The 24,440-nt window shown below is 51.9% G+C and overlaps 1 protein-coding gene across 1 annotated transcript; it reads left to right on the top strand.

The window, feature by feature from the left end:
- Nucleotides 1-182: 182 nt before the first annotated feature.
- Nucleotides 183-23,907, top strand: USP31 (ubiquitin specific peptidase 31). Its single transcript, XM_061349093.1, has 16 exons — nt 183-822; nt 8,763-8,900; nt 9,360-9,448; nt 10,314-10,406; nt 10,949-11,084; nt 11,580-11,724; nt 12,478-12,661; nt 13,346-13,457; nt 14,039-14,133; nt 14,646-14,723; nt 14,889-15,018; nt 15,759-15,878; nt 16,027-16,252; nt 17,001-17,159; nt 17,833-17,985; nt 18,597-23,907. The coding sequence occupies exons 1-16, from the start codon at nt 235-237 to the stop codon at nt 20,138-20,140; spliced, it is 3,990 nt and encodes a 1,329-aa protein (XP_061205077.1). The 5' UTR covers nt 183-234; the 3' UTR covers nt 20,141-23,907.
- Nucleotides 23,908-24,440: the final 533 nt, after the last annotated feature.

The following is a 24,440-nucleotide window of genomic DNA, read 5'->3' as shown; positions in this document are numbered from 1 at the left end:
GGGCGGGGCAGTGCCAGGGCAGGGCCCCGCTCGCTCCCGCCCCGCCGCCGCGCCAGCAACAAAGATGGCGGCGGCGCAGCACCGCCTGCCCGCCGGTCACGTGAGGGCGCGCCCCGCCCCGCCCGCTGCATGGCGGCGCCGTGAGGCGGCGGAGCCGCGGCGGCTGCGGCCCGGCGGCGGGATGCTGCGGCCGGCGGGCTGAGCGCGGGGGGATGCGCGCTGCGCCGCGCAGCCATGTCGCGGGTGAGCGGCCCCGGCCCGGCCGGCAGCGCCAAGGAGAAGCGCTCCTTCAGCAAGCGGCTGTTCCGCGGGCGGGCGGCGGGCGGCGGCTCGGCCCCGTCCGCCTCGCCGACCCCGTCCGGGCGGTCGCTCGGCGGGTTCATGAGCCGCGTGCTGAAGACCCTCTCCACCCTCTCGCACTACAGCAGCGAGCCCGAGTCCCGCGGCCCGCACGCCCCGCGCCTGCCCCCTTCGCAGGCGGCCGGCGGCCTGGGCAGCTGCTTCCCGCCGGGCCCGCCGCACAGCCCCGAGCCCCCGCCGCGGCCCGCCGGCGGCCCCGAGGCCGTGCCCGGCGTGGCGGGGCTGCGCAACCACGGCAACACCTGCTTCATGAACGCCATCCTGCAGTGCCTCAGCAACACCGAGCTCTTCGCCGAGTTCCTGGCCCTGGAGCAGTTCCGCGGGGGGCCGCCCCCCGCCGCCCCCAGCCCCGCCGCCGACGGGCCGCCGGCCGCGCCCGGCGAGGTCACGGAGCAGCTGGCGCAGCTGGTGCGGGCGCTCTGGACGCTGGAGTACACCCCGCAGCACAGCCGCGACTTCAAGGTGAGCGGCGGCCGGGCCCCGCGGGTGCTGGGCTGGGGGGCGGCCGCCTCGTCCCTTGGAAGCGGGAGGACCGGGTGCGCGGCAGCGGCCGGGCTCGAGTGCCCCGTTCCTGGGGCTCGGGGATGGGGGGGCCGTTGGTGCCCTTTGCCAGGCCGCGGTGCCCATGGCCGGGCTCCACGTGTGGTGCTGGGGGCCGGTGGTGACACCAGGGAACGTGTTTCCCCATCGCACGACGCCGCAGGCTGAGCGGTTGCGCTGGTTGTGAGGGTGTGGTGGGGCCTTGTCGCTGGTCCAGTGGTTCACAGGGTGTGGGAAGCCCTCTGGAGAGCTGCTTCCTCTTCCCGGTATCCTTCTGGAGAAGCAGAGCCCGGCCCTGCAGCCTGGCTGGGACAGTGTGGTGTGCCCATGCCATGGCAGTGGTGGCTGCTCTCACTGTCCCAGGGTGAGACGAGCGGCTCCCTTCGTTACTGACACTGTGTTTGTTAGGGGTGGCGTCGGACACCGGCCCACAGCTCCGCTGCTTTTTACTAGTGAAAGTGTCCATTTTGCTGTTTCATACCTTTGAAGTGCCGCTGTTAGAAATGAGGCAACTAATTGTTGTTGAGGCGCCAGAGCCGGGAGCTGCGAGTGCACAGGAGGAGGAGGAGGCTGCTGCGAGGTCCTCGCAGCACTTGGGAGTTCGGGCTGCTTTGGGGAGTGCGTTGCAGGACAGCAGCACACCCACCTCCTGCTGCGAACTTGCTTCACACTGTGGTGTTCTCCCCCTCGGAGCCCGTGCAGGGAGATGTGATGGAGACAAGACACAGCGGCCTTTAGAGTGCTCCAGGCCTCGCTTCTCGAAACGGGTGTTGTGAAGTTTTATTGTAACAGCTATTCCCTGGCGCATAAAACTGTTCATCCGTGTGAAAGAACGAGAGGGTAGGTGGTAGCTTCCAAACCATTAACTTAAAGACCTTTGCTTTAGGGGAATTCTTCGTGCAGAGGGAGTTGGAGAGGGGATGTGCAGATGCATGAAAATACCACAAGAACGCAGCTCACGCGTCCTGGGGCTCTGCGTTGAGGTCAGGTGGGGTGCAAGCAGCAGGTCTGCAAGAGCAGTCTGCTCTTCCTCCGTGTCTCTGTTGGATGGTTGGGTGCCCAAGAGGCAACGCTGGGGTGCCAGCAGTCTTTGGCACGCTCAGTCACTTGGGTTGATGCACATCTGGCACCTCCCTTCTTTTCTCCTGTGTGTTTCCAGGCGGTTGCATCCACCCTAATGGTGGGGTATTCCCTGGAGAGCTGTTTGCCTTTAGAACAAAGGGACCTTCTGTGACTCTGGTGGCTTTGGGCAATCGTTGCTGGAGGGGCACTTGGGCAGCCAATCCTCTCGGCTGCAGTTTTAGTCCTGGCAGCACCACGGGCACTCACCTTTGCTGTAATCCCTCAGTGCTCTGGAGGTGCGCTGGCAGGAGGAGGAGAGGTGGATTTCTCCTCAGTAATAGCAGGAATAAAAGGTTGTGAAAGCAGAATTACCTCTTGCTAGTGTAGCCGATAAAATCCGAGGGGAAGGCAGACTGCTTTCTAGGCCAGCACTCGCTGTTCATGCAGGCCTGGCGTAGAGGTGTTCAGATAAGAGTGACAGGAGGAAGAGAAGCAGGTCTGTACATTAAATTAAGGCCATGTTCCAAGGGGTTTTTTTCATAGTGGAATTTGGTTTGCCTGCTTGCAGACATCACTAACGGTAAGCAAATGCTTTTCTACTTGTTGTGGATGTAGCTGGAGCCCATCAATCTTCTCCCTGCCAGGTCCCTGGAGGTTGTTAAAAAGCATCTTGCTGCAGGGGATCTAGGCTCAGTAGGTCCTGTTCTGTGCTGCACAATGTCAACAGCCCCTGTCCTGCTCTGGAGGACTTTGTCATTATGTCAAGCACCTGACTCCTTATGGGGTCAATTACTTTTAGTAGTAAATTAGCGCCTCTAAAGCCAGTTAAGTAGCATGAACCTGCTATTAAATTCAATGTTCTTAATTAAATTTGTTTTCAGCAGCAGATTTCACAGTTAATTTAAAGATGTAAATAACAGGCTCAGATTTGAGAGCGGGGAAAATTGGCGCTTTCACTGTGCAAACTGCTGCTTCTCCCCACAACAAGAGCATCGCCCCAGGCTTATTTTGGATAGATGGTGGAATGCTCCCCACCTGCAGTGCCCTCATTATTTGTAAGGGTGAGAAGTGTTTTCAGAACAGTCCTGCACTTTCACTCCAGCAGAAGCAGCTATTGACAGTAGCAGTTATTTGGTAGTCAGAAAGCTCTTTAGCCAGCATGTGTAGAAATCCGTGTGCATTGGGCTGTTTTTTTCTTTTCCTTCCTCTTTTGTCACTGGATATACAGGGCAAAGACACTTTCTAATTCCTAAATACTTATCTGCAGGCGCTAAGCGTCTTTTAGGATAAAGGATAATACTTATCCTCTTGCTTGTTCTTATATCTATAGGCTTTTCTCTTGGGGCAGAGGAAATTCATTACTAAGAGAGTGTCTGAGTCCTTGTGGACAGAGACCTTTGAGGGGGTGAGGTTTGAAGTGCTCTTTACCCTCAGCTGGTTTTCCTTGGTAGTATTTTCTGCCTTTTTAGGTTGGTCTCCAAGAAATAACCCATCCCACAGGTTCATGAATCACATAGTGCTGCTGCTGCTGCTGCTGGAAACGAAGAAAGGGCAGTTCAAACGAGTGGTTTTGATAAAACGGTTTGTCTTGTAATGGCAGGGCTGAGAGCAAGCTAATGCATGGGGAGGGGAGGTGAAGTGCTCGCCCATGCAGCAGCCAGCACACCATCTCTGCTCAGATCCACTTGAAACCATAGGATCTCTGCCAGTGTTTGTGTTTTAAACCTGTTGTTGGAAGAGGTTAGGGAAGGAGTGGAGTGGGATGGGGAGGTTTGGATCCTTGAGAAGCAGGGGTGGGAGCAGAGGGAGCCTGGCAGGACAGTGCAGGAGCCCCATGGTGGAGGTGATTGATGGTGGTTTATATCTCGGCTTCGGGTGACTTTCCTGTTGGTCCTGTGCTCCTTTGCAGTTTGTTTGAACAATGCTTTCAATTGCTCAGTGGGTTTTATTTTCCTGCCCAAACAAAGCTGCTGCTTTCATAACAAGGGCCAATATTGCAGCTTGTGCTTCCTCTTTCCCCTTTGTGATGGGGTGACAATGGTGATAAACATCTATTGTATGAGCGGTGGCTGTGCTTTGGGCTTGTTATTTTCCAGGGAGCTGTCCCGCTCTGCCTGCGAAGTTCCCGGGAGTGTCAGCCAGTGAGGACAGAGTGCTCTTTGTCATGGGGAGCTGCTCTGGGGGGGAAAGGGCTTTATTTCAACTAATTGGGCTTGAAGAGCTCTGCGTACTTACCCAGCTCCTGCAGGCCTTTGCCTGCCTCGGAGCACCGCTCTCCTGGGGGTGATGAGGCTGTGTGCTGTTTTGAGGCTTTCTCGCAGCACAGCCAGTTGCACACTGAAGCATGTCAATGTTTAACAAGACCCTTTGTGCGCTACAACTGGTGATGGCATTTTTTTGTCCTGCAAGATGAAGAGTGCCTTATTTTTGTGGCCCACAGTGTATAAAGCAAATACAGCAAAATCAAAACAACTGATTGAGTGGGATTATCAGAATTACATCTGAACCCAGAATGAATCCCTGTCAGTAGAGCAGCAATTACTGTGCCAGGTTCATGATTGTGCCAGGCTTCCAGCTTTATTTATACTTAACCCCATGTTTAGTGTAGGGTTTCACAGTAGCTGTGTGTAACTCTTACAGTTTGAAGGTGCTGGTGTGTTGGAAATGCACTAAGAGCAAACATTGCACTTGGGACAAGCAGTCTGTCGGCTAAGTTAGTCACTTTGTGAATTAATAAATAACTCCTCTGCATTATGGGGGACTCCAAAGTGTTGACGTGCTCAATGTCTGTACCTTCTGTTGTAGCTTAAATGACAGCAGTTCTCAGCATGGGGCTGCTTGGTGCGGTTTGGGTGTTGGAAGCCTTTGGGTCCTGCTCCGGAGCTGTTGACCATGAGCTCTTCCGCTTGCTAGAGCTCTCATGCTTTGCTAACTGGGCCAGTTATATGTGAAATGGGATCCCCCAGGTCATATTTGTTATCTTGCTTTCTGCCTAGCACAGCAATCAGTGGTTTTATTCTGCACAGTGTTAACTGCTTATTCCTAAAATACTTCAGTGGAGAGCAGACCATCCTCCCGTTACACAGAGATGGAGGACTGGGACATGAAAGAAGTGCAAGACCCTTCCTGGTTCCCTTGTCTCTTGGTTCTGGTGTTTCAGTTCCTGTATTCATCTAAAAGGACTTTGACTGGGGCTGGGTAATGTGGGATCTTGAAGTGCTTGTTGCAGTTCAGTCCAGGTGCTCCCAGTGGAGGTGTTGTGATGGGGTGGCTTGTCCTGGGGTTTGGAAGTGACAGACTTCACTTGAAACAAGAAGTGAGTTACAACTTTTCTGTATCATTATTGTGACGCTCCTTGTCATCATGGGAATGTGCTTCCTCAGTGGGATCACAAAGGTCTTGGGCAGCCTTTCCACATCAGACTTTTATAATGTTAATGATCAATGAAATGTGAGTCCATTTTGTATGGGGGTTTTGGGGTATTTTTGCTTACTTTTTTCCTGGTGTTTTCTTACTATCTCTTCACCGCCGGTGCCTGCACAGAGAAGCAAGCACTGCGTGTGCATACAGCAGCCCTGGAAGGTGTCATCTTGACAGGCTTTGCCCTCTCTATGTGCTGAAGAAAGGTGGTTCATCAGGATTAACTGAGGCTTCACCTGGGAGGGTGTGAGTAGCTGCCAGCACGAGATGGGTGTCCAGCAGGGGCTGGTGGGGTGATGCTCCTTGTCCGGCCTTGTTAAAGTTGCTGGAGGATGCCCTGTGGTCCCGGCACACTGTGCTCTGCCTGCTGCTCTTGGCTTTACTTTCTGAAGTGCAGCCATAAAAGCTGTGCTTTCACCCCCCTGCAGCAGGCAGGGCCCAGCTCCTGGTAGCTGTTCTGGCTTCCCAAAGAGCTGCCGTGATCTCCCGTGGGATGCTGCCTCCAGAGCCCCAGCATCTCTGGGATGCCCCATGGATAAAAGGAGGAGTGCTGTGTCCTGCACTGGCTGCTTCGACAGAGCTGCTGTCTGCAGAGCTCCCTTCTTTGAGCTGTGGTATTGCTTAGCCACAGGAGATCTCTTCTGTCCCTGGCTGGACCAGTGCCTTGTCCTCAGTGCTGGGCAGGAGGTAGGCAGCTGGACACAGGGCTGGTGCTGGCCTTGGCCTTGTCCCCATCCCCGGCCTGGGGGAGAGCAGAAGACCTGAACTGTTTCCTGGGCATTGCTTTCCCCAGAATACACCATCTCCCTTCAGAGAGGGGAAGTTGCTGTTTGTGTGTGTGAACACAGGGAGTAACTTAGATAAACGCTCCTCATGAGGTGTCTGCAGCAGACGTTGCCCAAGCACAGAACTGTGCTTGTGGGTTTAAGAAAGAAAAATAATAACCTGGTTGAGCAGAACTTGATGGTGCTCGGTGGAAGATGAAGAATAGCCTTTCTTTCCTGCTCACATGTGGCATTGTGTCAGGTCTCTAATGAGCTGGCTTCATCCGCTTATGCACAAAACCCTCCCCACAGCTGCTTCCTACCAGAGGCACGCTGCAAACCAGCACACTGACATTATTCCCTGAGTTGTCTTTGTAATCTGGAACAATAACAGCAGCAGAGGAGAGGCCAGAGGTTCAGCTATGCTTGCATTTATTTATTGCATCTATTCAGAGCAACAGATGAATGATTATCAAACTTCCAGCGGCTGATAAATATGATAATGCGTCTTTGCTGTAAATCTGCTTTATAGACAGGCAGGGACTTGGGTGGTTGTTGGGTGCTTGCATTAGGGGGTTGGGTAAGTGTGTGCAATCAATAGGAAATGATGATTTTCCCCGTTATCTCTACTGGTGGTGCCACTTCCATTCAGGGTGCCTGCGTGCCGGCTCTCACACATCCTTCTGCACGCTCTTCAGGGCTGAGCCGAGGGAAGGGGCTGGAGGAGCCTGGCTGCATGCTCATGGAAGGGGATGGGAGGGGGTCAGTGTTCATTGCTGGAGCCCCCCATCTGAAACAGCTGCACTGAAATCATCTCTGACCCGTTTGTAATACCTCTGGCGATGGATGGGGTCTGGTCAGATTTGCCACCTACACTTCCAGCAGAGCCAGATTAGGGGCAGAGGATTAAAGCTACAGGGGGCTGGTAAATGCAGTGGGTTTAATGTGGGTTGATGTGTTTTTTAAACCAATTGCTTCTTAACTCTGTATCTGCAGCCTGTTGCAGTAGCAATGGGACCCCACGTGTGCTCATAGAGCCCAAAGCGAGGGGCTGGCTGGGGAGGGAAGCTGTGGGGCTGTGTTTGGGTGCAGAAGCAGGCAGTTGAGCAGGGGCTGCGCTTTGAGTTCCTGCTGTACTTCTCAGACTGTTAAACTGCTTGATTCAGCTCCTTTATCTCTTGCCCTGGTCCGTGTTCCCCAGCACTGCCTGTTCCACACTGTGTGTCTGCTGTTCCTCCTTTGCACCTCGCCAGCCTCGCAGGGCTCTGCTGTCCCAGCAGCTTGGAGTGCACATTCCATAGAGCAGCAGATGCAGAGGTTTAAGCCCTAACAAACCCGCTTGTAGCGGTGGCGATAGGAAGTGTGAGTGATGCCGGGAACACGCTGCTGCTGCTGCTGGAGTGGTTCTTGTAACGGAGCCTCTTGTGAGGGAATCGCATCTGATATGTTGTAGTACTTCCTGAACCCTGTCCAAGATGTTGTGATCCATCTCCACAGGCAGCCCTTTATTCTTGGTCCACTCAGGCTGTGGGAGTCTTGAAATCAGAACAGTTATCCTGGAGACGGGGATGGCACAGATACAGGCACATGGCTGATTTGAATCCCTGGGGTTTGCTCTGCTCTGGGGTGCTCAGCTTGTTCAGCGTACTGTAGGATATCACATCACCAGGAGCACACGTCAGTAAAAGGCAGTGAAGGTCTAGGCTGGAGTGATGTGCTGGCGACACAGAGGGAGATGATATAAGGGATACTCACCTGGGTGCCTGAGGTGCTTACTGGTGTATGTTTCCATACAGACCCCATAATGCCCCCTTTTTTACTGCAAATACAAGATTCTTCCTAGCAACACTAAAGCCCCTTTTATCTTCAACTCTGTCTAGCCTAGGACTTGCAGTGTGGTGATACCACCTCCTGGCTAACTTCACCAAGCTAGAAGGACAAGCTAGCTCAGGTAAGGCAGCTGCTGTCAGGAGGGCTCGTGCACACGCGAGGAGAGCAGATTATGTCTGTTTTCCCTTGTTTTGCTGCTTGAGGCAGGTGCACAGATTACAGAGGGCAGGCACTATATGTTTGTCAGTCCTTTCCTGTCTTTTTCACCACCCCCTGCTCCTGGTGACCCCATTTTCTAGAGGGATAAAGCGAGCAGCCCAGCCTCATTTCTCAAAGCTGTTGCCAAGTCTGATTAGAGGAGTGGAGGAGCTGGGGCTCCGTGTGTGTGGTCCTGCCTGGCCCCTCGGTGCTCCTGGCTTGTGTGCAGGTACAGTACACTGATAGGGTTGAGGCTCAGTTCAGAGGGGTTGAGCACCAAGTTTGCTGTGAATGCTTCTGTTTAACGATGCTGCAGTTCCTCCACAACCACTGCCTTCACCCCTCTGCTCTGTCCTGAGGTTGGTGGCAGTTTCCCTGCCCAGCAGGGCACCGGGTGCTGCTGGAGAGGCTTGACACGCAGTGGTAGGTCCTGTCTCATGCCCACTGGTGTGGGACAGCAGTGTCCCTCCAGAGCTGTGTCTCTCTGGCTCTAAGTGCGCTGCCAGCCCTGCCTCTGTGGTGATGCGGCCTTGCTGGAGGGAGTGCTCCCTGCTGCTCTCCCGCTGTAGCCATCTCCTCCCTCCGCAGAACATTGTGTCCAAGAACGCCATGCAGTACCGCGGGAACGCCCAGCACGACGCGCAGGAGTTCCTGCTGTGGCTCCTCGACAGAGTCCACGAGGACCTGAACAACGTGGTGAGCTACAGCGGGATGCCTCCGCTCAAGGTGAGGGGTTTCGCTGGGAGCCAGCATGGGACAGTGGCTCTAACTTTGGATACAGGCTTCCTTTTCCAATCCCATCTCCTTGCTGGCTTCTCAACTCTTACAGTTTGGATGGAGCGAAGGGTTGGGTGAAAACACTGTTTGTTTCATTAACCCCTGGTGGGTGCTCCCCAGTGCAATCACTTGGGAAGGGTCTCATGCTGCTCCACAAGAGCTGGGAGGCACCACAGGCAGGAGCTGCCAGAGCTGCCCTGCTGCGAGGTCCCTGCTCACCCCAGGGCTGCCCTAAGCTGCCTCACACTGTGTAACCCCCATGTGAGCACAGCACACTCCTTAGTTGAACATTTGGTGGCACTTTTTGGGTGGCTTTGGGCAGGAAGGGCACAGATTCAATTAGGGGTGCTGGAGCCATCCAGCACTCCACGCCTGGCAGTGCTTCTAGGGTTTGTCCTTCTCTTTCAGCCGCCACTGGAGGATGATGTGCTGCTCGAGGGACCAGCCTTTCCAATCAGCAGTACTTTCGTGCAGGAGCTCTTCCAAGCCCAGTACAGGTATGATACTTAGTACATTTTCAGGCATTAAGGCATGTATTGGTGACCCCAGTACGATTCTGCCCTGACACTAGATCCCAGTGCAGTTGAGACTGTTGTCAGTGTTGTTTGTGAATTCCTGAATGAAATCTGAGCTAAGATCTTGCTCCAGAGGGGAGAGAGAATTTCATTACTTCAAATTTGGGATATCCTGTGAAAATCTACAGCATGTGCCACTTCACCTGCCTCAGTGCATCCTGAAAGCAAGTCAGAACTAATACAAGAGAACAACCTGACTTCAGTGTTCCTTGTATCTGTGCTGCTCTCAAAATTGGAATTGCAGGGCTTTCTCCCCAGTATTTGCCAGGGATTCCTTTGTGATGGAGAAAACAAACCTGGTATAAAAACATGAAGCCAGTGTAAAGTGCAGGTTAATGGTGGATGTGAGAGGTGAATTGTCTGGAGTTTTTCCCTTCAGAGGAAGAGGTCTGTACACGTGTGGTGCTGATGCTGCCATCTCCCTCCTGTCACTTCACCTCTTTTCAAAGCCAAAACCTTTCACGGCCTTCCATGTTGGAGCAACTGGTGGTGCATTGTTAATTTGGCAGTGCTGTTTATTAAAAGGCAGTGAGTGGGGGGAAGTCTTGCCTGGCAAACCCTGTAATGGACTTGGAACCTAATTAATCAAAAAGACCTAGGAACCAGCATCCCATCACTTACAGCAGCTCTGTCTGTAGAGCATCTGTGAAGAGTGCTTTGTGGGGAGGAGGAGGAGTGGAGAAGGGCAGCCAGGTTGGCATGGGAAGGCTGTTGCTTGTGCTTTGGTGATTTATCTGTTCTGATGAAATGAGGAATAACTCTGCCCTGTCACTGATGTTCGCACCAGGTCCTCTCTGACGTGCCCTCATTGCCAGAAGCAGAGCAACACCTTTGACCCTTTCCTCTGCATCTCTCTGCCAATTCCTTTGCCTCATACACGGTATGTAGCTATCGAGTTGGCTGTTTCCCATGCACATAGGGGTGTTTAATTTCCTACTGAAGGAAGAGAGGTGTCAGCAAAAATCTCTGCAGTAAGTCTTTAAAAAAGATGGATAGGACCATATGGGGCTTTAATTCTTTAGCTTTGCAGGTGAATTGGAAAATTAAGCCTCTTACTTGTTTCAGAATGGTCCTCCCCCCTCCCCCTTAGCTTCCTATAGAATTAATTTTGGGGAGAAAAAAAATCTTTGATTCCTGTAACCAAACATTCTGCTTTTGACTTTATTTGTAGCATTTTTAAATTAAGAAAAGGATGCAGCACTTTTCTTTAACTTTCCTTAGAACAGCCTCACTGATGACTCCAGTGTCAAAAAGTGAAGTGAAAAGTTTTCCTGCCAAGTGCTTATGGTCTTTTTGCAAGGCAGCAGTTGCTGGTAAAGGAAGAAACTTCAGGGAGGGGGAAGAAAATCCAGATAAGTTCAGAGCAAGGATAAAGATGCAGAGCAAAGCTGCAGGGTGTGAGTGCCTCCCTGCTGTCTGCAGGCCGCTCTACGTGACCGTGGTGTACCAGGGCAAGTGCTCTCACTGCATGCGCATTGGCGTGGCTGTGCCAGTGGTGGGGACGGTGGCCAGGCTGCGGGAAGCTGTGTCCTCAGAAACCAAGATACCGACAGAACAGGTAACGGGCTGGGCCTGTCCCCTGGGTGCCCTCCCTTCATCAGGAGGGAAGGAAGGGCTTTTGTACCATGTTGGGGGTGTAGGAATTGAAATTCCACCCGTGAAGCAGGGTGGTGGTAACCTGGATCATGCTTTTCCCTGTGTATGGGTTTCTTGAAACCTAGTGATGTTGGGATAGCCATCAGTGGAGTGTGCAGACATTCCTGATCACACGGGTATTCATGCATGCTGTCAGTGAGGGAACCGTCGGGCATCTACTGTGAATTCCTCTGTAGGAAGAGCTTCAGGAAAGCTGTCTAATCCCAAGCTGAAAAAAGCCTCTCCATGTGCTGCCCTTACCCTAGCTTCTCGTTTGTGTCAGTCTTTTTCCCTGTTCCTTGCTCCTGGCCAGTGCCAGGAAGTTTTGAGGAGTGCCATCCCTTAGCAGGGATGGGGCAGCTCAGTTGAACCAGGCAGGGGTGGTTTAATGGTTCTGGTTTGCTTCTGCTGGCTCTAGATTGTGCTGACAGAGATGTACTATGATGGGTTTCACCGTTCCTTCTGCGACACTGATGACCTGGACACTATTCATGAAAGCGACTGCATTTTTGCCTTTGAGACCCCAGAGATATTTAGGCCCGAGGGTATCCTCAGTCAGAGAGGTAAGTCAATAGCTCTGCTTAATGCCGGCCACAGGCTTGTTTTGGAAAAGGATATACTTGAGAATAGAAGCCCCACAGGTAGTTGAAGTTCTGGTGTATTGATTTCATCTCTTTGTCCAGCTTCATTCCAGCAGACTTCATGGTGTTGTCAGCTGGGAGGTTATCAAGAAGCCATGTACACTCCTTTCTACGGCTTCCCAGGTTGATTCTGCACTCCAGGCTGCTTTAATGTGAAATCTGTTGTCAGGCTTAATTTAAAGACCTGCTAGAGGCCAGCTGAAGCCATTGAGTTTGTGTTATTTAAAATCAGATTGCCAATGATGAATAAACAGGCTCAGGAATGAACAAACACTTTCTCTTTCAGAGCTCAGAAGCCTCAGCTTCTCTGCATCTCCTTCTGAAAGGGAGTAATTGCATCCTGGCTGGATGGAGCATAATCAAAGGCAAATTTTATTATTGGAAATCATAGGCAGGGTTTGTGTCTCTTCAGCTTTTCTTACAGGCAAAGCTGTGAGCACTTGTACATAGGAAGTGCTGTGGAAAGTCAGTTAGGTGAGCACTGGCAGTCAGTTTCTTTCCGTAAAGAGTCACTGTGAAAAGTCATTGCTCTTTGCAGCCTTCATGCAAATGGCAAAAGTGGTCTTGATCCCATACTGACCTGCTCCTCTGCAGCCCAGGAAGGGTTTCCTGAGGGGGGGCATCAGAGCACTAAAGCAAATGACATGAAATGTTTCCTTCCCCCTCATTTTTCAGGAATACATGTGAACAATAACCTGAATAACTTGAAATGCGGCACTGAACACTCCCGAACAATATCTTACACGCAAGGAACAGCCAAGTCTGGAAAACTGGAGCAGTCCTCTCCTAAACCAGCAGCGAATGACAAGATTGTCTTGCTGGTGTGTAACCGAGCGTGCACTGGGCAGCAGAGCAAAAGGTGAGTGGCAGCTTCACTTAGAGCTGCTCTTCTGGCTGCATCCTTAGTTGACCTGGGGCTTACTCACCATGTAGTGAAAACACAAAGTGAAGGAGCAGCAGCTTGCATTCCTAGCTTGCATTAGGTGCTAAAGAGAATGTTGATGAAAAACCATTAATGAATACAGCAAAATATTCCTAATTTTGGTGAACTTCAAATAGTCCTGTGTTAGTGGGAAGTGGTGAGTGCAGAGCAGCTGGAAGCTGTGCCACCTCTCTGTAAGCTGTCTGCTTCCAGAGAGCAGCAAGCATGTCTGACCATCTCTGTGATGTGTGGAAGTTTCTAATTGGGAGTCAAACGGGGTGGGGGGGAAGTGAGATATGACCATGGCAAAGGCATTTGTACCAACAGCAGACTTGGAACTGTCTCAGCTGCTCCAGTTTGCTTCACAAAACATCATCCCAGGCAGGTCACAAAGCTCTGCAGCCTGAACCTGCTTGAGCAGGGAGCAGGACTGCCTGTTGGAAGGGGCCCTCTGCATGGGCAGCTGTGACAGCGTTATCCCAAAGTTAAGTGCCTCTTCCCTGGAGAGAAGTGTTCATCTGGAGAGTGCAGAGTGAGGAGAGTGGCACTGTCAGAGTCTGGGGATTGATTGCTGAACAGTAGTCCTTTAATTGCTGCCTCAACTGCTTCTCCTTCCCATAGGTTTGGCTTGCCCTTTGTGTTGCATTTGGAAAAAACAATTGCTTGGGATATTCTGCAGAAGGAAATCCTGGAGAAGATGCAGTATTTCCTGCGGCCTGCAGCCTGCCTGCAGGTGAGGCAAATCTCTCTGGTTGAGACTTCCAGGTCTGTGACAGGGACTGAAGGGGTGGAAGTCAGTTACCTGCAGTGATGGTCATGCTGCATACACTGAACTAAGAGCTTCCCAATACGTCTTTATGCAATGATATCCAGATCTGGTATTCCACCTCTTTGGTGCTTTTGTTAATTTGTAAAAGGGACAAGTAAGATTAGACGGATCAGGGGAAGAAATTGCTTCATCTCCTTATCTTCAAGAAATACTTGAGAGGTTAGTGCTGGGGTCTGCACTGGAATCCACTGGTTGCTGGTGTTTGTCTTAAAGAAAAGCTGAAACATTTACTTAGTGATGGTGCTTTTCTGATGAGAACCTGGTGTCTGCTCAGGTCCCTGTAGAGGAGCTGTTGGGTGCAAAGCCTCGCTTGCTGTACCTCACCCCTCTGATAGCTGCTTAGGTATAACTGAGTCCTTGTGATTTTGCTTGCTCGCGTAAAACACATGTTCTAGGACAAAGTACACCTCAGCCAGGCTGAGAGCAGGTTTGCACTTGGGTAACTGGGTTTGAGCCATTGAGATGACTTCTACTCCTTGTTGCAGGTTTGCCCATTCAGCTTGCGAGTGGTCAGTGTTGTGGGCATAACGTACTTGCTACCTCAGGAGGAGCGACCCCTCTGCCACCCAACGGTGGAAAGGTGAGCTCATTCAGGGGTGGAGAGAGGTTTGTCAGCTGGGGACTCCATGTGCAGCCGTGCAGGAAGGGGTGGTGTTGGTGTGGATCCGTGGAATGGACTCCACAGGCCATAGGAGCAAGGAAGCAATTGAGTGTCCTCAAGAAGCTGTGTGAGGATTCTCAGTGGTAGCTGTGATGCCATCTGGAGTCTGTCCCCTTTGGAATGGAGAGCACAATGGAAGTTTTACTCCAACCATTTTACTTCTTTGTAGTGTCTGTTATTCTTTAGAAATCCGTGGATATCTGTGCTGTAAATAAGTGTCTGTTTGTTCCCAGAACCAAAGTACTGGGTAGTGCAGTTTGCCAGCTCTGCCGTGTTCTTTGCTATGTGAATGCCTTGTACTCCTTTGCAAACATGAGCTGTGTGGGAGTGGAGGAAGGATGGGGGGCAGGTGGAGAAAATTTGTGCATGTAAAAGATAAAGTAGACTTGAGACTGAAAGATGGTCTAACTTCTGTGTGCTCCTCTCTGCAGGGCATTGAAGTCATGTGGACAGGGGGGAACTGCTCATGTGAAATTAGTGGTAGAATGGGACAAAGAAACTAAAGATTAGTAAGTATAAAGTAGAAATCCTTGAAGTGTGTTCACCTCAAGAGTGGTGCTGTGTGAATTGTGCACCCTTCAGCAAACAGGAGAACCCTCAAGCTGCACCCCATGGTCATAGACTTGGGGCTGCTGGGTGGATGTGCTGGTAAATGTGTTGTCTCCCTGATGCAGCTTGTTTGTGAACACTGAAGAGGAGTATATTCCAGACTCCGACAGTGTCCGCCAGCAGAGAGAGCTTCATCACCAACCTCAGACCTGCACTTTATCTCAGTGTTTCCAACTGTACACCAAAGAGGAGCAGGTAGGGGCAAGACCGGACTTGGGAGGCCTGGCTTGTCCACGTGCTGCACCAGCTCCCACACTCAGCACAGGAGCTGTTTTCTGCAAACATTGATTTGTTGAGACAAGAGAACAGTTCTGTAACACAACAGTAGTTACCAGCCCTGCTAGCAGAGATTCTCTGCAGTAAGGAGGAAGCTGTGGGAGGTGCTGTTTCTGGGGTTTTTGCCCAAATGTTGATAGGAGAACGCACTCCTCTGTTCTGCAGTTTCCTCCCTGCGAACCAGCCATGTCTTTTTCTGGCACACATGATAAAGGGTTAGAACAGTGTGGCTTCTCCTGGGAATTTGCTGCTCTGTCTTGGAGCAGCTGTGTGTTTCCATGCCTGAGCCCGCCTGGGGTGGGCTCAGGTCAAACCCACTGAGTGGGACCCCAGCCACTGCACACAGTGCAGTGCCCACTGAGCTCATTTCTCCAGGAGTGTGGCTGCTCTGCTCGTGGTGGGAGGAGGTTGACGTGACAGGAGCAGACTGCAGATGGGTCTGATCTGGCCCTTGCCTGGAGCACTGCATGATCTGCATCTCGTTGCCAGAGGTCTGATCTGCTGTAAAAGGGGATGGTCCTAGAGGTGAACCCATGACTGAGCTTTAATTTTGGAGCCTGTCTTGTCTCCTCTTTCAGAAGTGAGGGAAAAGATGTTTGACAGCTTAAAGCTGCCTTAGAATGTGAAAACTAAAACCCACTCCTTCCTCTTCCGTGTAGCTTGCCCCAGATGACGCATGGCGATGCCCACACTGCAAGCAACTGCAGCAGGGTAGCATCACACTGAGCCTCTGGACCTTACCGGATGTTCTCATCATACATCTCAAAAGGTTTCGACAGGTAAGGATGCCTCGAGGCCTGCTGCTCAGCCAGGGGGAACCTGGCTACACCACCTCTTCTGCCCTGTGTATTCCTGTCCTGGCTTTCTGTCTCCTCCAGGCATGGTGGCCTTGCTGCCACTGCAGTTCATGCCCCTCTGTTTACACAGGAAGGAGACCGAAGGATGAAACTCCAGAATATGGTTAAGTTCCCCCTGAGTGGTTTGGACATGACTCCTCACGTTGTGAAACGCAGCCAGAGCAGCTGGAGTCTGCCATCTCACTGGTCACCCTGGAGGAGGCCCTACGGTCTTGGGAGGGATCCTGAGGACTATATCTATGACCTGTATGCTGTCTGCAATCATCATGGCACCATGCAGGGGGGACACTATACAGGCAAGTACCTGCCATGTCATGTGTGGTGGATCCTTTCAGGAAGAAAACTCTTACATTGACATTTGAGTGTCTGTAACTTCCTCATCTTTCTTGGCAAAAGGACATAACCCACCTGATAAGGGCTGGCTGTGTAATACTGCAGGGGTGGCTTATGACTTTGAGGAATGGAGTAATGCCTGTTAACCCCAAATCTTGTACTGTATGTTTCTTTCTTGGCTACTTTTTTTCCTTCAGAATAAGGTAACTGGAATTTCATGCTTCAGAAATGCTCCTGGCCACTCAGAGCACAACTTGCATAGTTGCAACAGGCTGTTAGACCCAGGAAGTGTTTGCACATTGCCTGTGTGCACAGCCAGTTTATGAACTCCTCTGAGCCTGTTCCAAGAGCTCTGAGAGCAGCCAGAGATAGACAGAGTTGCTTGGTGGGTCTTAGGATTTGTGTGACTCCACACAGCAGCCTCAGAATGTGCGAGTCCAATTTTGCCCTCAGTTTTTGTCTGTAATGGTGTCCTGTTCTGAGCAGTGATGCTGGACAAAGGAAATCCTGGAATGGGAGCTGTTTATTGTATTCTGGTGGCCTCAGGTGCCCATCAGTCAGACTGGAAGAGGATGTGTTGCATGAATAAATCTGTTTCTTTCATTTCCCTCAACTCCATCATAGCAGATAGGGTCAGATGTAAGTTATCAGACAGCAAACCTGACAGTAGCAGGAGTGAGGAAGGTCTAAGAGTCATGTTTTTCCTCTCAGCATATTGCAAAAACTCGGTTGATGGTCAGTGGTACTGCTTTGATGACAGTGATGTTCAGCAACTTCCTGAAAACGAAGTCTGCAAGCAGACAGCTTACATTCTTTTCTATCAGAGGCGCACAGCAATCCCATCCTGGTCTGCCAACAGCTCTGTGGCAGGTAAGCCCTGCAGGCGCTGTCAGGGAGTGGTGGTGGTTTGTCTTTCACGGATAGTTTGTTCTTCTGAAGGATTTTCTGCCCGGTTTAAGCCGCTGCTCTCTGTCCCAGAACTCAGTGAGGCTTCTCTGAGCCTGCTGCTGTGCAGAGGGGCCACAGGAAGCTCCCACCTCTTCTGTTGAGGATAGCTGTGTCAAAGGGGCTGTGGAGATGGGGAACCCCCTCCACCCCATGGGTGATGCTGCTCAGAGCTGCCCTTGTCAAAACCAGGACATGAAACGGGACAGTCAGTTTCCCTCCAGCAGAGCTGCTGGTCTGTGGCGGGCAGGAGCTGAATCCTGGGGGAGATGGGGGTGGATGCAGATGCCTTTGGGAAGGAAAGGATGTGCACTGTGTTTTTGTGGCAGCTCAGGAGCTGCACCTCTGCCTGCCTGCTGCTGCACTGTTGATTCACAGTGTACTGGGCTGGGTGCCATTCTGTCTTTCACTTACGGCCACACTATTTCATGCAAGCGAAGACTTGCTCTCAGCAATGTCTGGATGCTGTGGCTGTGTCAGCCGGCTCCAGACTCCAGGTGCCTGTTGAAGCCAGTGCCATGTGGTATGTACCCAGCTCTCAGTGTCCTTCCAGTGTTTCCCATGTTCTGGCCTGATGTCCATGCCTGGTTCCTTGCAGGCTCCACAAGCTCCTCACTCTGTGAGCACTGGGTCAGCCGCCTGCCCGGCAGCAAGCAGCCCAGCATCGCTTCAGCAGCCTCGTCGCGGCGCACATCCCTGGCTTCGCTCTCGGAATCAGTAGAGCTGACTGGGGAAAGGAGTGAAGATGATGGTGTGTATCAGCACTGCAGTGCATGGGGGCCACTGGGCTGCTGTTTCTGCTACAAGATCCCTATTAAAATAGGTGCAAAATAGGTAGTTTGAGGGACAGTTACTCTAGCAGCTGGGGAGGCAGGCACTGTGGGTTCTGGCAGATGGGTTCTGGGACAGGTGAGCTTTTCTCTGGTATAAAAGGATGGAAAAGAGTAGGACAGAACCTTAAGGAGCCTTTCAAAGAAAGGAAATGCTGTCAACGAAACCTCTCAAGGACTTGTGCTTGTGTTTTTTTAGATAAATATGTGCACTTCTGGGAGCATAATCTTAGTTTTGATTTGAGTTTGAATTGATGGCTAGTTTCAAGGACTTCCAAGGTACAAAACCTGTGTTTGGTCTCCTGCTGCTGGTGGATGAGAGGAAAATCTGGGGTTTTAGTTACAGGCTGCCACTAGCAAATAACTATTGTTGAACTCCTTATTCAGCTTTCATGCAAGAAGCTGTGGCTGCAGCAGGCATGGGGAGGCAAGCAGCGTGGTGTAGGTGGGCTGTCGGACACAGGGAGCGGTGTCTGTGGATGGTTGGGACAGGCTGGGCCTAGCTTTTACACTGAGGGGTCTTTTTCTGCAGGAGGATTTTCGACTCGTCCCTTTGTGCGCAGTGTCCAGCGCCAGAGCCTCTCATCCCGATCGTCTGTCACCAGCCCGCTGGCAGTGAGTGAGAACGGTGTCAGGCCCTCCTGGTCCCTCTCTGCGAAGCTGCAGCTGCGCTCCAACTCGCCGTCGCGCTTTCCTGGAGACTCCCCGGTGCACACCTCTGCTTCCACCCTGGAGAAGATCGGGGAGGCTGCTGATGATAAAGTCTCCACCTCCTGCTTCGGCAGCCTGAGGAACCTCTCTAGCAGCTACCTGGAGCCCTGCGATGGCAGTCGGCGGGAGCACAGGACGGCTCGCAGGGCTCCTTTGGCTGTCATGGAAGGGGCGTTCAGGGAAGAGGCTGTTGTAAGGACATCTAGCTCCGATCTTTCAGATGAGTATGGCAAAAGCTCTGTGCAGCCAGACAGGAATCACCCTGCTTTGGACCCTTTTGATAACAACAACCAAATCGCCTTTGTTGATCAGAGTGATTCTGTGGATAGCTCTCCTGTCAAGGAGGTGAAAGCCCCCAGTGGGACAGGGCTGGCTGCAGAGAAGGCAGATGGCACTCCTAAGAAGGTTCACAGCTCCAAGGGAGTTTCTGAGCCAGACAGAAGTTTGAGGAAGGGACGGACAGTCTTAGCTACGCAAGAGACCAAAGTCTCTCACGCTTCTCCTCCTCCACTAAAGAGTGCCCAGAAAGTGTCCCGGTCTAGAAGTAAGACGGACTCCTCTAGGGCCAGCGGGCGCCATGGGTCTCCCGCTCCCACTCAGGCTAGGAAGGACCATAGCACGAAGCCCCTTGAGGTTGCTGTCCCATCGGCCCCGCAGAAGCAAAGGCCAGGTTCATCTCCATCCTCCACAGCTGCCAAGAGAACCCCATCGGGCTCATTGACTAAAGGCTCTTCTGCTGGGAAGAGCCGGACTTCAGACCGAAGCCTCAGCAGGGAGGGCTCCAAGCTAAGCCTGGGGTCGGATAAGACGAGCGTTACCAGCAGCTCGAGAACGAGCTCCCCGCGCATCAGCCACTCCAGGAGCGACAGCCGGGCCGTGGACAGCAAGCACGTGCGGAGCTCCTCCATGGCCAACCTGCGCTCTCCAAACGTGGGTGTGCGCTCTGCCCTGAAGAGGGACAGCAAGTCCGAGGAGAAGGGGCTGTCTTTCTTCAAATCGGCCTTAAGGCAGAAGGAGACGCGGAGGTCAGCAGACCTGGGGAAGACCACGATGCTCTCCAAAAAGACGGGGAGCGGCAGTTCCAAGTCAGGCAGTAAAAACGTGCTGGAAGACAAATCAGAGAAGGGTGTTGTCCCACCAGCCTCCCAAACCAATGCCAACCTTACTGCAAAAGAAAAACTTGTCCCTAAAGACGCTGCCCCCAGCAAACATTCTCTGCTATCCAGTCGCAAGTCCAAGTCTTCCCAGCTAGATCCCGGGGTCCAGTCTCCCCCTTCCAGTGGCAAGCAGGCTGCTGACAAGCCACTGAAAAGGTTACCTTCCAGCATGCAGGTGTCTGTACGGCCTTCTCTGGAACCTCAGTGAAATGCTGCAATCCAGGTGTCTTTTCTTCTGCTGAGAAGCTAATTTATTGAGCTCTTGTTTTTTTGTTCATGTGCCTAATGTCTGTTTTGAGGAGAAGTTAACTGCAAGTTGTTAAAGCGCCTTTTGATTCTGCCATCAAACCAAATAGCCACAGGCAGCCAGCACTGATGCAAGTAGTCTAGCTGGAGTCGTTGTTGAACATGAATGCAGCTGTCCCATAGCACTTGTACGGGAGTCTCTTTATAGGAAATGCAACAACTTCCTTCAGATTCGAGCTCTGGAATCTGAAAGGCAGTTGTACTGACACTAGTGTGCTTTGTAGAGCTGTGAACTGATATTCCTTTGGTCTTGTTCTGAGCAGGCTGTGTCCACGCTGGTGTGGCCTTGTTCTGAGCTGGGGAGGATGCGAAGGTAACTGGGAAGGAGAGGCTGCCACTTCTTCTTACGCTCTCTCTTGACCCCCTCTCCCTGCTCCCTTCTGTTTTCAAGCTTTCTAAAGGGCAATATTTCAACACTAATGTTGTTTCTCAGGTATATACTCAGCCAGTATAGGAGGGACTAGCATTAGTGGATGTGCAGAAAGGTACCTGTGTGTCCGTGTGTCTATAACAGTTCATTTTGCATTCCAGCAGCTGAAAGTGGGTGGTTTTTTTCCATGGAATGTAACCTGCCTTTTTTGTTTCTATGTCTGCAAAGAGTTCAGCTCTGTCCATACCTGAGGCAACCTCTACCCTGTCCTCTTTAATTACTTTCTCTCTTCTGGAACACTGTACGGAGCAGCAGAGGAAACCGCTGAGCTGCAGCTGGGTGCCAGCTCCTGGTACCTGTGGGACATGGTGGCAGTGCCGTAGGAGAGCTGTCTTCCTGCCCCTGGGGTGGGTGATGCTGTAGGACCCCTGTTCAAACTCCTCAGAAGCATTTCCTGAAGTGCTCAGATGCTGAATCGTGGTGGTGTGAGCATAGCACCCGTTACTTAGAGCAGTGATGTTTAGATAAGCCGAGCGTCATCTTGTCTTCTCCGCCTTCTCTGAGCGTGCTTTGAGACAGCCTCTTGTGGGGCTGGAGGGGCTGTACCAAACACCATGGGGCAGTTTTTGCCTCTGAATGCTGCTGTGTCCCTGCCCTTGCACCCTCCTCACCTTCCCCTGTGGGTCTGGCTCCCACATGCCCCTTGGAACCACTCCCCAGTCTCCTGTGGATGAGTCTATCAGGGTTTAACACTACATCTGGTGACGTCTTTGTTTACATGTCCTTCTTACAGGGGAGATTCCTCAAGTTCTTTACGAGTCCTCCTGAAGGGTGCATTCCTCAACTCCTTTTGTCTCTGTGGTGGATTTAGTTTTGTTCATCAGAGTGCCGCCTCTCCTTATGTTCAGCAGCAATCCATGTAGGTCACGATGGGCAGTGTGCTGGGCGCGCTTGTCTTCTGAATGAGGGCTCTGCCTCTCTTCCAGGCTGCTGTGGCAGAGCTTCCCTCGGCTTTGCTGGTGGACGGGTCTGTTTGTGCATCTCTTCCCTTGGTGCAGCAAACAGCCCTCAGCCAGGTAGTGACTCTAAGCTAGTCTGTGCCACCTCCTCCCTTGAGCTGGTCTGCTGGGGAGCCTGAGAAGCCTTTCACTGAGGTCTGCTGGGCACCTTGCTGCTCTGTGATCACTTCTTGTACTCAGCTCGCCACACATCTGCAGCAGGCTTTGGAGGGGAGTGTTTTGGGGGAGCTGGCACCCCAGAGAGCAGGCAGTGTGTGTGGCAGTGAGCTGGGGGTGCTGTGAGTGCGACAGTGAGCCCGCCTGCAGTGCAGCCCTCACTCTGTCTCCATGCCTTTCTGCAGCACTTATTTCCTGCAGCCCAGCAGCATGCCAGCAGCCTCCATGTTTCACCAGTGGGCTGCCTCTGGGCCAGTATTTTGGACTGTATTTTTAAACCTGAACACAAGCATCTCTTGATGCATCTCTCCTCCCAGGCATTGTTTCAGTCTCATTGCAGCAACAAGATTGCATTACTTGCTTCTTAACTGTGTGACTTGGATTATTCTTGGATTATTTTTTGTTACATCCAGCAGAGCAGATAAGACTTGCTTCACGTTGTAGTTCTTAAATTACTCCCTGAAATGTTGATGTTGGAGTATTTGTTTAAGGTTTTATCTGTATTAAGGTTGTGCTCTATGTTGGCTTTTCTCTTCTAAAGGCTCTTGTAGCAAGAATGTAATTCTGGTAGCTGGTGCAGACTCAGGGTTGTCTTTCCGTGGCCAGAGCCTGGTTCTCTGTGTTTTGCCATGGGACACTTGTGACAGGTTATTTTTATCAAATGACAGTTTCTTTTCCTGCCATCGCTCACTGAAGTAGTTTGAAGTGGAAGCCGGTGTTTGGCTGTTGAGGTGGTTTTGCTCCTGTGCTGCATGCCTGGGCTGGAGGAAATCTGAAGGTGTGTGCAAACCGGAGCCTGAGCTGAGTGCCAGTTCAGTCTGCTTGCATCTGGGGCATGAGAACGGGCAGTAATGCTCCCGTGTGGACAAAACGGGAATAGGAGGTCCTGGTTTCCAGCAGCTGATGTTAAGAGCGGTGCAGAGCGTGCTGTGCAGGACCTGTTCTGTGGCTGTGTCAGTCCTGTAGTGAAGCAGGTTGGAAAACAGCGTGTGCTGCCCCTCTGCATCCCTGCTTTTGGTATCATGCATTCCAGTGGTGCGTGCACTGCCTTGCATGGGAGAGGGTTGAAAAATGTGGGTCCAGGAAGCAATGATGTTCATTGTGTAGAAGCAAGCCTCTTGCTGGTAAAGTTATGGCTCCATCAGTGATGCAGAGTAAATCTTCCTAAAAGTGAATGTAGGTTATTGCAGTGATCTGGGAAAAAGCATCATCAATCTTCTCTCCTTGCTTTACAGCAGACTTATTTCGTAGCCTTTCCATGCACAGGAACTCCTGTCCATGTGTATTGTGTTGTCCAGATGTAAGGATGTGGCATGGTACCAGGAAACACTCCAGGGAGGGATTTCCAAGTCCTAGATGTCAGCATCACCTTGGCTTTGTGCATTGATCCTTAGAGCAGCAAAGGCTCAAGGCTGTTCTGCAGCAGCTGCTTGTACATGGTCACCTCTTTTCTTTAAAACTCACATTTGGCTCCAGCAGCATTCTCCATTCTGCCCATCATGCACAGTGTGGGGCATGTGGAATGGCCCCTGGTGTGGCTGCCTTGGGGCTGGTGGAGCCTGGGACCCCCATCTGGTGACCTGGGGGCAGAGGTTTGTTGGGTACCTCATGCTGGTGGGAAGATGCCTTCAAAGGGGGAGGCCCAGCAGCATCCTTGTGCTTGGAGCGCGTGTGAGCTCCATGGGAAGGAGGCTGCCAGCCCTCTGAAGGCTTTGTGATGTGTTTCTGATCAACTTCGGGTTGAGCTCACCTTCGTCAGCCACGTGTAACTGCCATCCCAACCACATCCCTTGTCTGACACTTGCTCCTGTTCCTGGAAGTGGCCCGGGGGGTGCAGGGAAGCAGCATCTTCACCCCAGCGCCAGGTTCCTGCTGGAGTCACGGAGGGGAATTCTTTTTACCCTTTTCTGGGCTGTGTCTTTTGGACAGTATTTAGTAGTATACAAATTATAAGCACATTTTCAACGACGTGTATTAAAGAGGCACCTTTTATTTGTATTTATCACGTTTGATAGACAATTTGGTGCCTGCAGTTCTCTGTAACCTGTGTCTCACTTTGGGTGTATAAATTGTTAACCCTGTCAAACTTATCAAATATGGCTAAATAAAGAAACAAGACGCTTAGGATAGACAATTAGCAGCTTAATTACAGAACACTTGTTCCACTGTAAGTGCCCTCATCGCCTCAGCTGCGGGGTTCTTTGCTTTCCAAACTAAAGCTGGAGCATGAGCACCCATCCTGTCTCAGCAGCAGCTGTGCATGGCAGCTCCCGCCTCCCACCGCATGCACTGGACTATGCAAGCGCTGCTGCAGGCACCGGCCACGCTTCCCGGCCGGTGCCGGGCTCTGGAGCGCCGCTGGAGCCTGACTTGTGTTAGTGGTGTCGGCACATAGGAGCATGGCCCCGGGTTCCTGCTTTGTTTGCACATCTTTGATCCTTTCCTTTGCAGGCGTTACTGAGCAGGCTGGAGTGTAGCACAACGTCAGAGGGATCCGGAGTGCTGAAACGAGAACAAACTGGTTTTCTGTCTTGTATTGTTTTCTCTTTATTTAACAGGGGAACCCCATCTGCGCTCTGTCCGTAGCCTGCATTCCCCAGGTAACTGTAAGGACATGCTCTGCGTTGGGAGCGGAGGATCTGCCTGTACCCGAGCAC

The sequence above is a fragment of the Neopsephotus bourkii genome, unplaced genomic scaffold (assembly GCF_033783945.1).
Source record: "Neopsephotus bourkii isolate Nb327-2 ecotype Australia unplaced genomic scaffold, CSIRO-AGI_Nbou_v1 NB_384, whole genome shotgun sequence".
Taxonomy (NCBI): domain Eukaryota; kingdom Metazoa; phylum Chordata; class Aves; order Psittaciformes; family Psittacidae; genus Neopsephotus; species Neopsephotus bourkii.
Note: the sequence above shows the minus strand (reverse complement) of the source record. Positions and strands in the feature narration are given on the sequence as shown.

Bases quoted from the DNA above. Each gene is read 5' to 3' on its own strand.
- USP31 (XM_061349093.1), top strand. From the start codon at position 235: ATGTCGCGGGTGAGCGGCCCCGGCCCGGCCGGCAGCGCCAAGGAGAAG. The intron at 11,085-11,579 runs GTAACGGGCTGG...TGCTGGCTCTAG, and splicing joins CCAAGATACCGACAGAACAG to ATTGTGCTGACAGAGATGTA. The intron at 17,986-18,596 runs GTGTGTATCAGC...CTTTTTCTGCAG, and splicing joins GGAAAGGAGTGAAGATGATG to GAGGATTTTCGACTCGTCCC.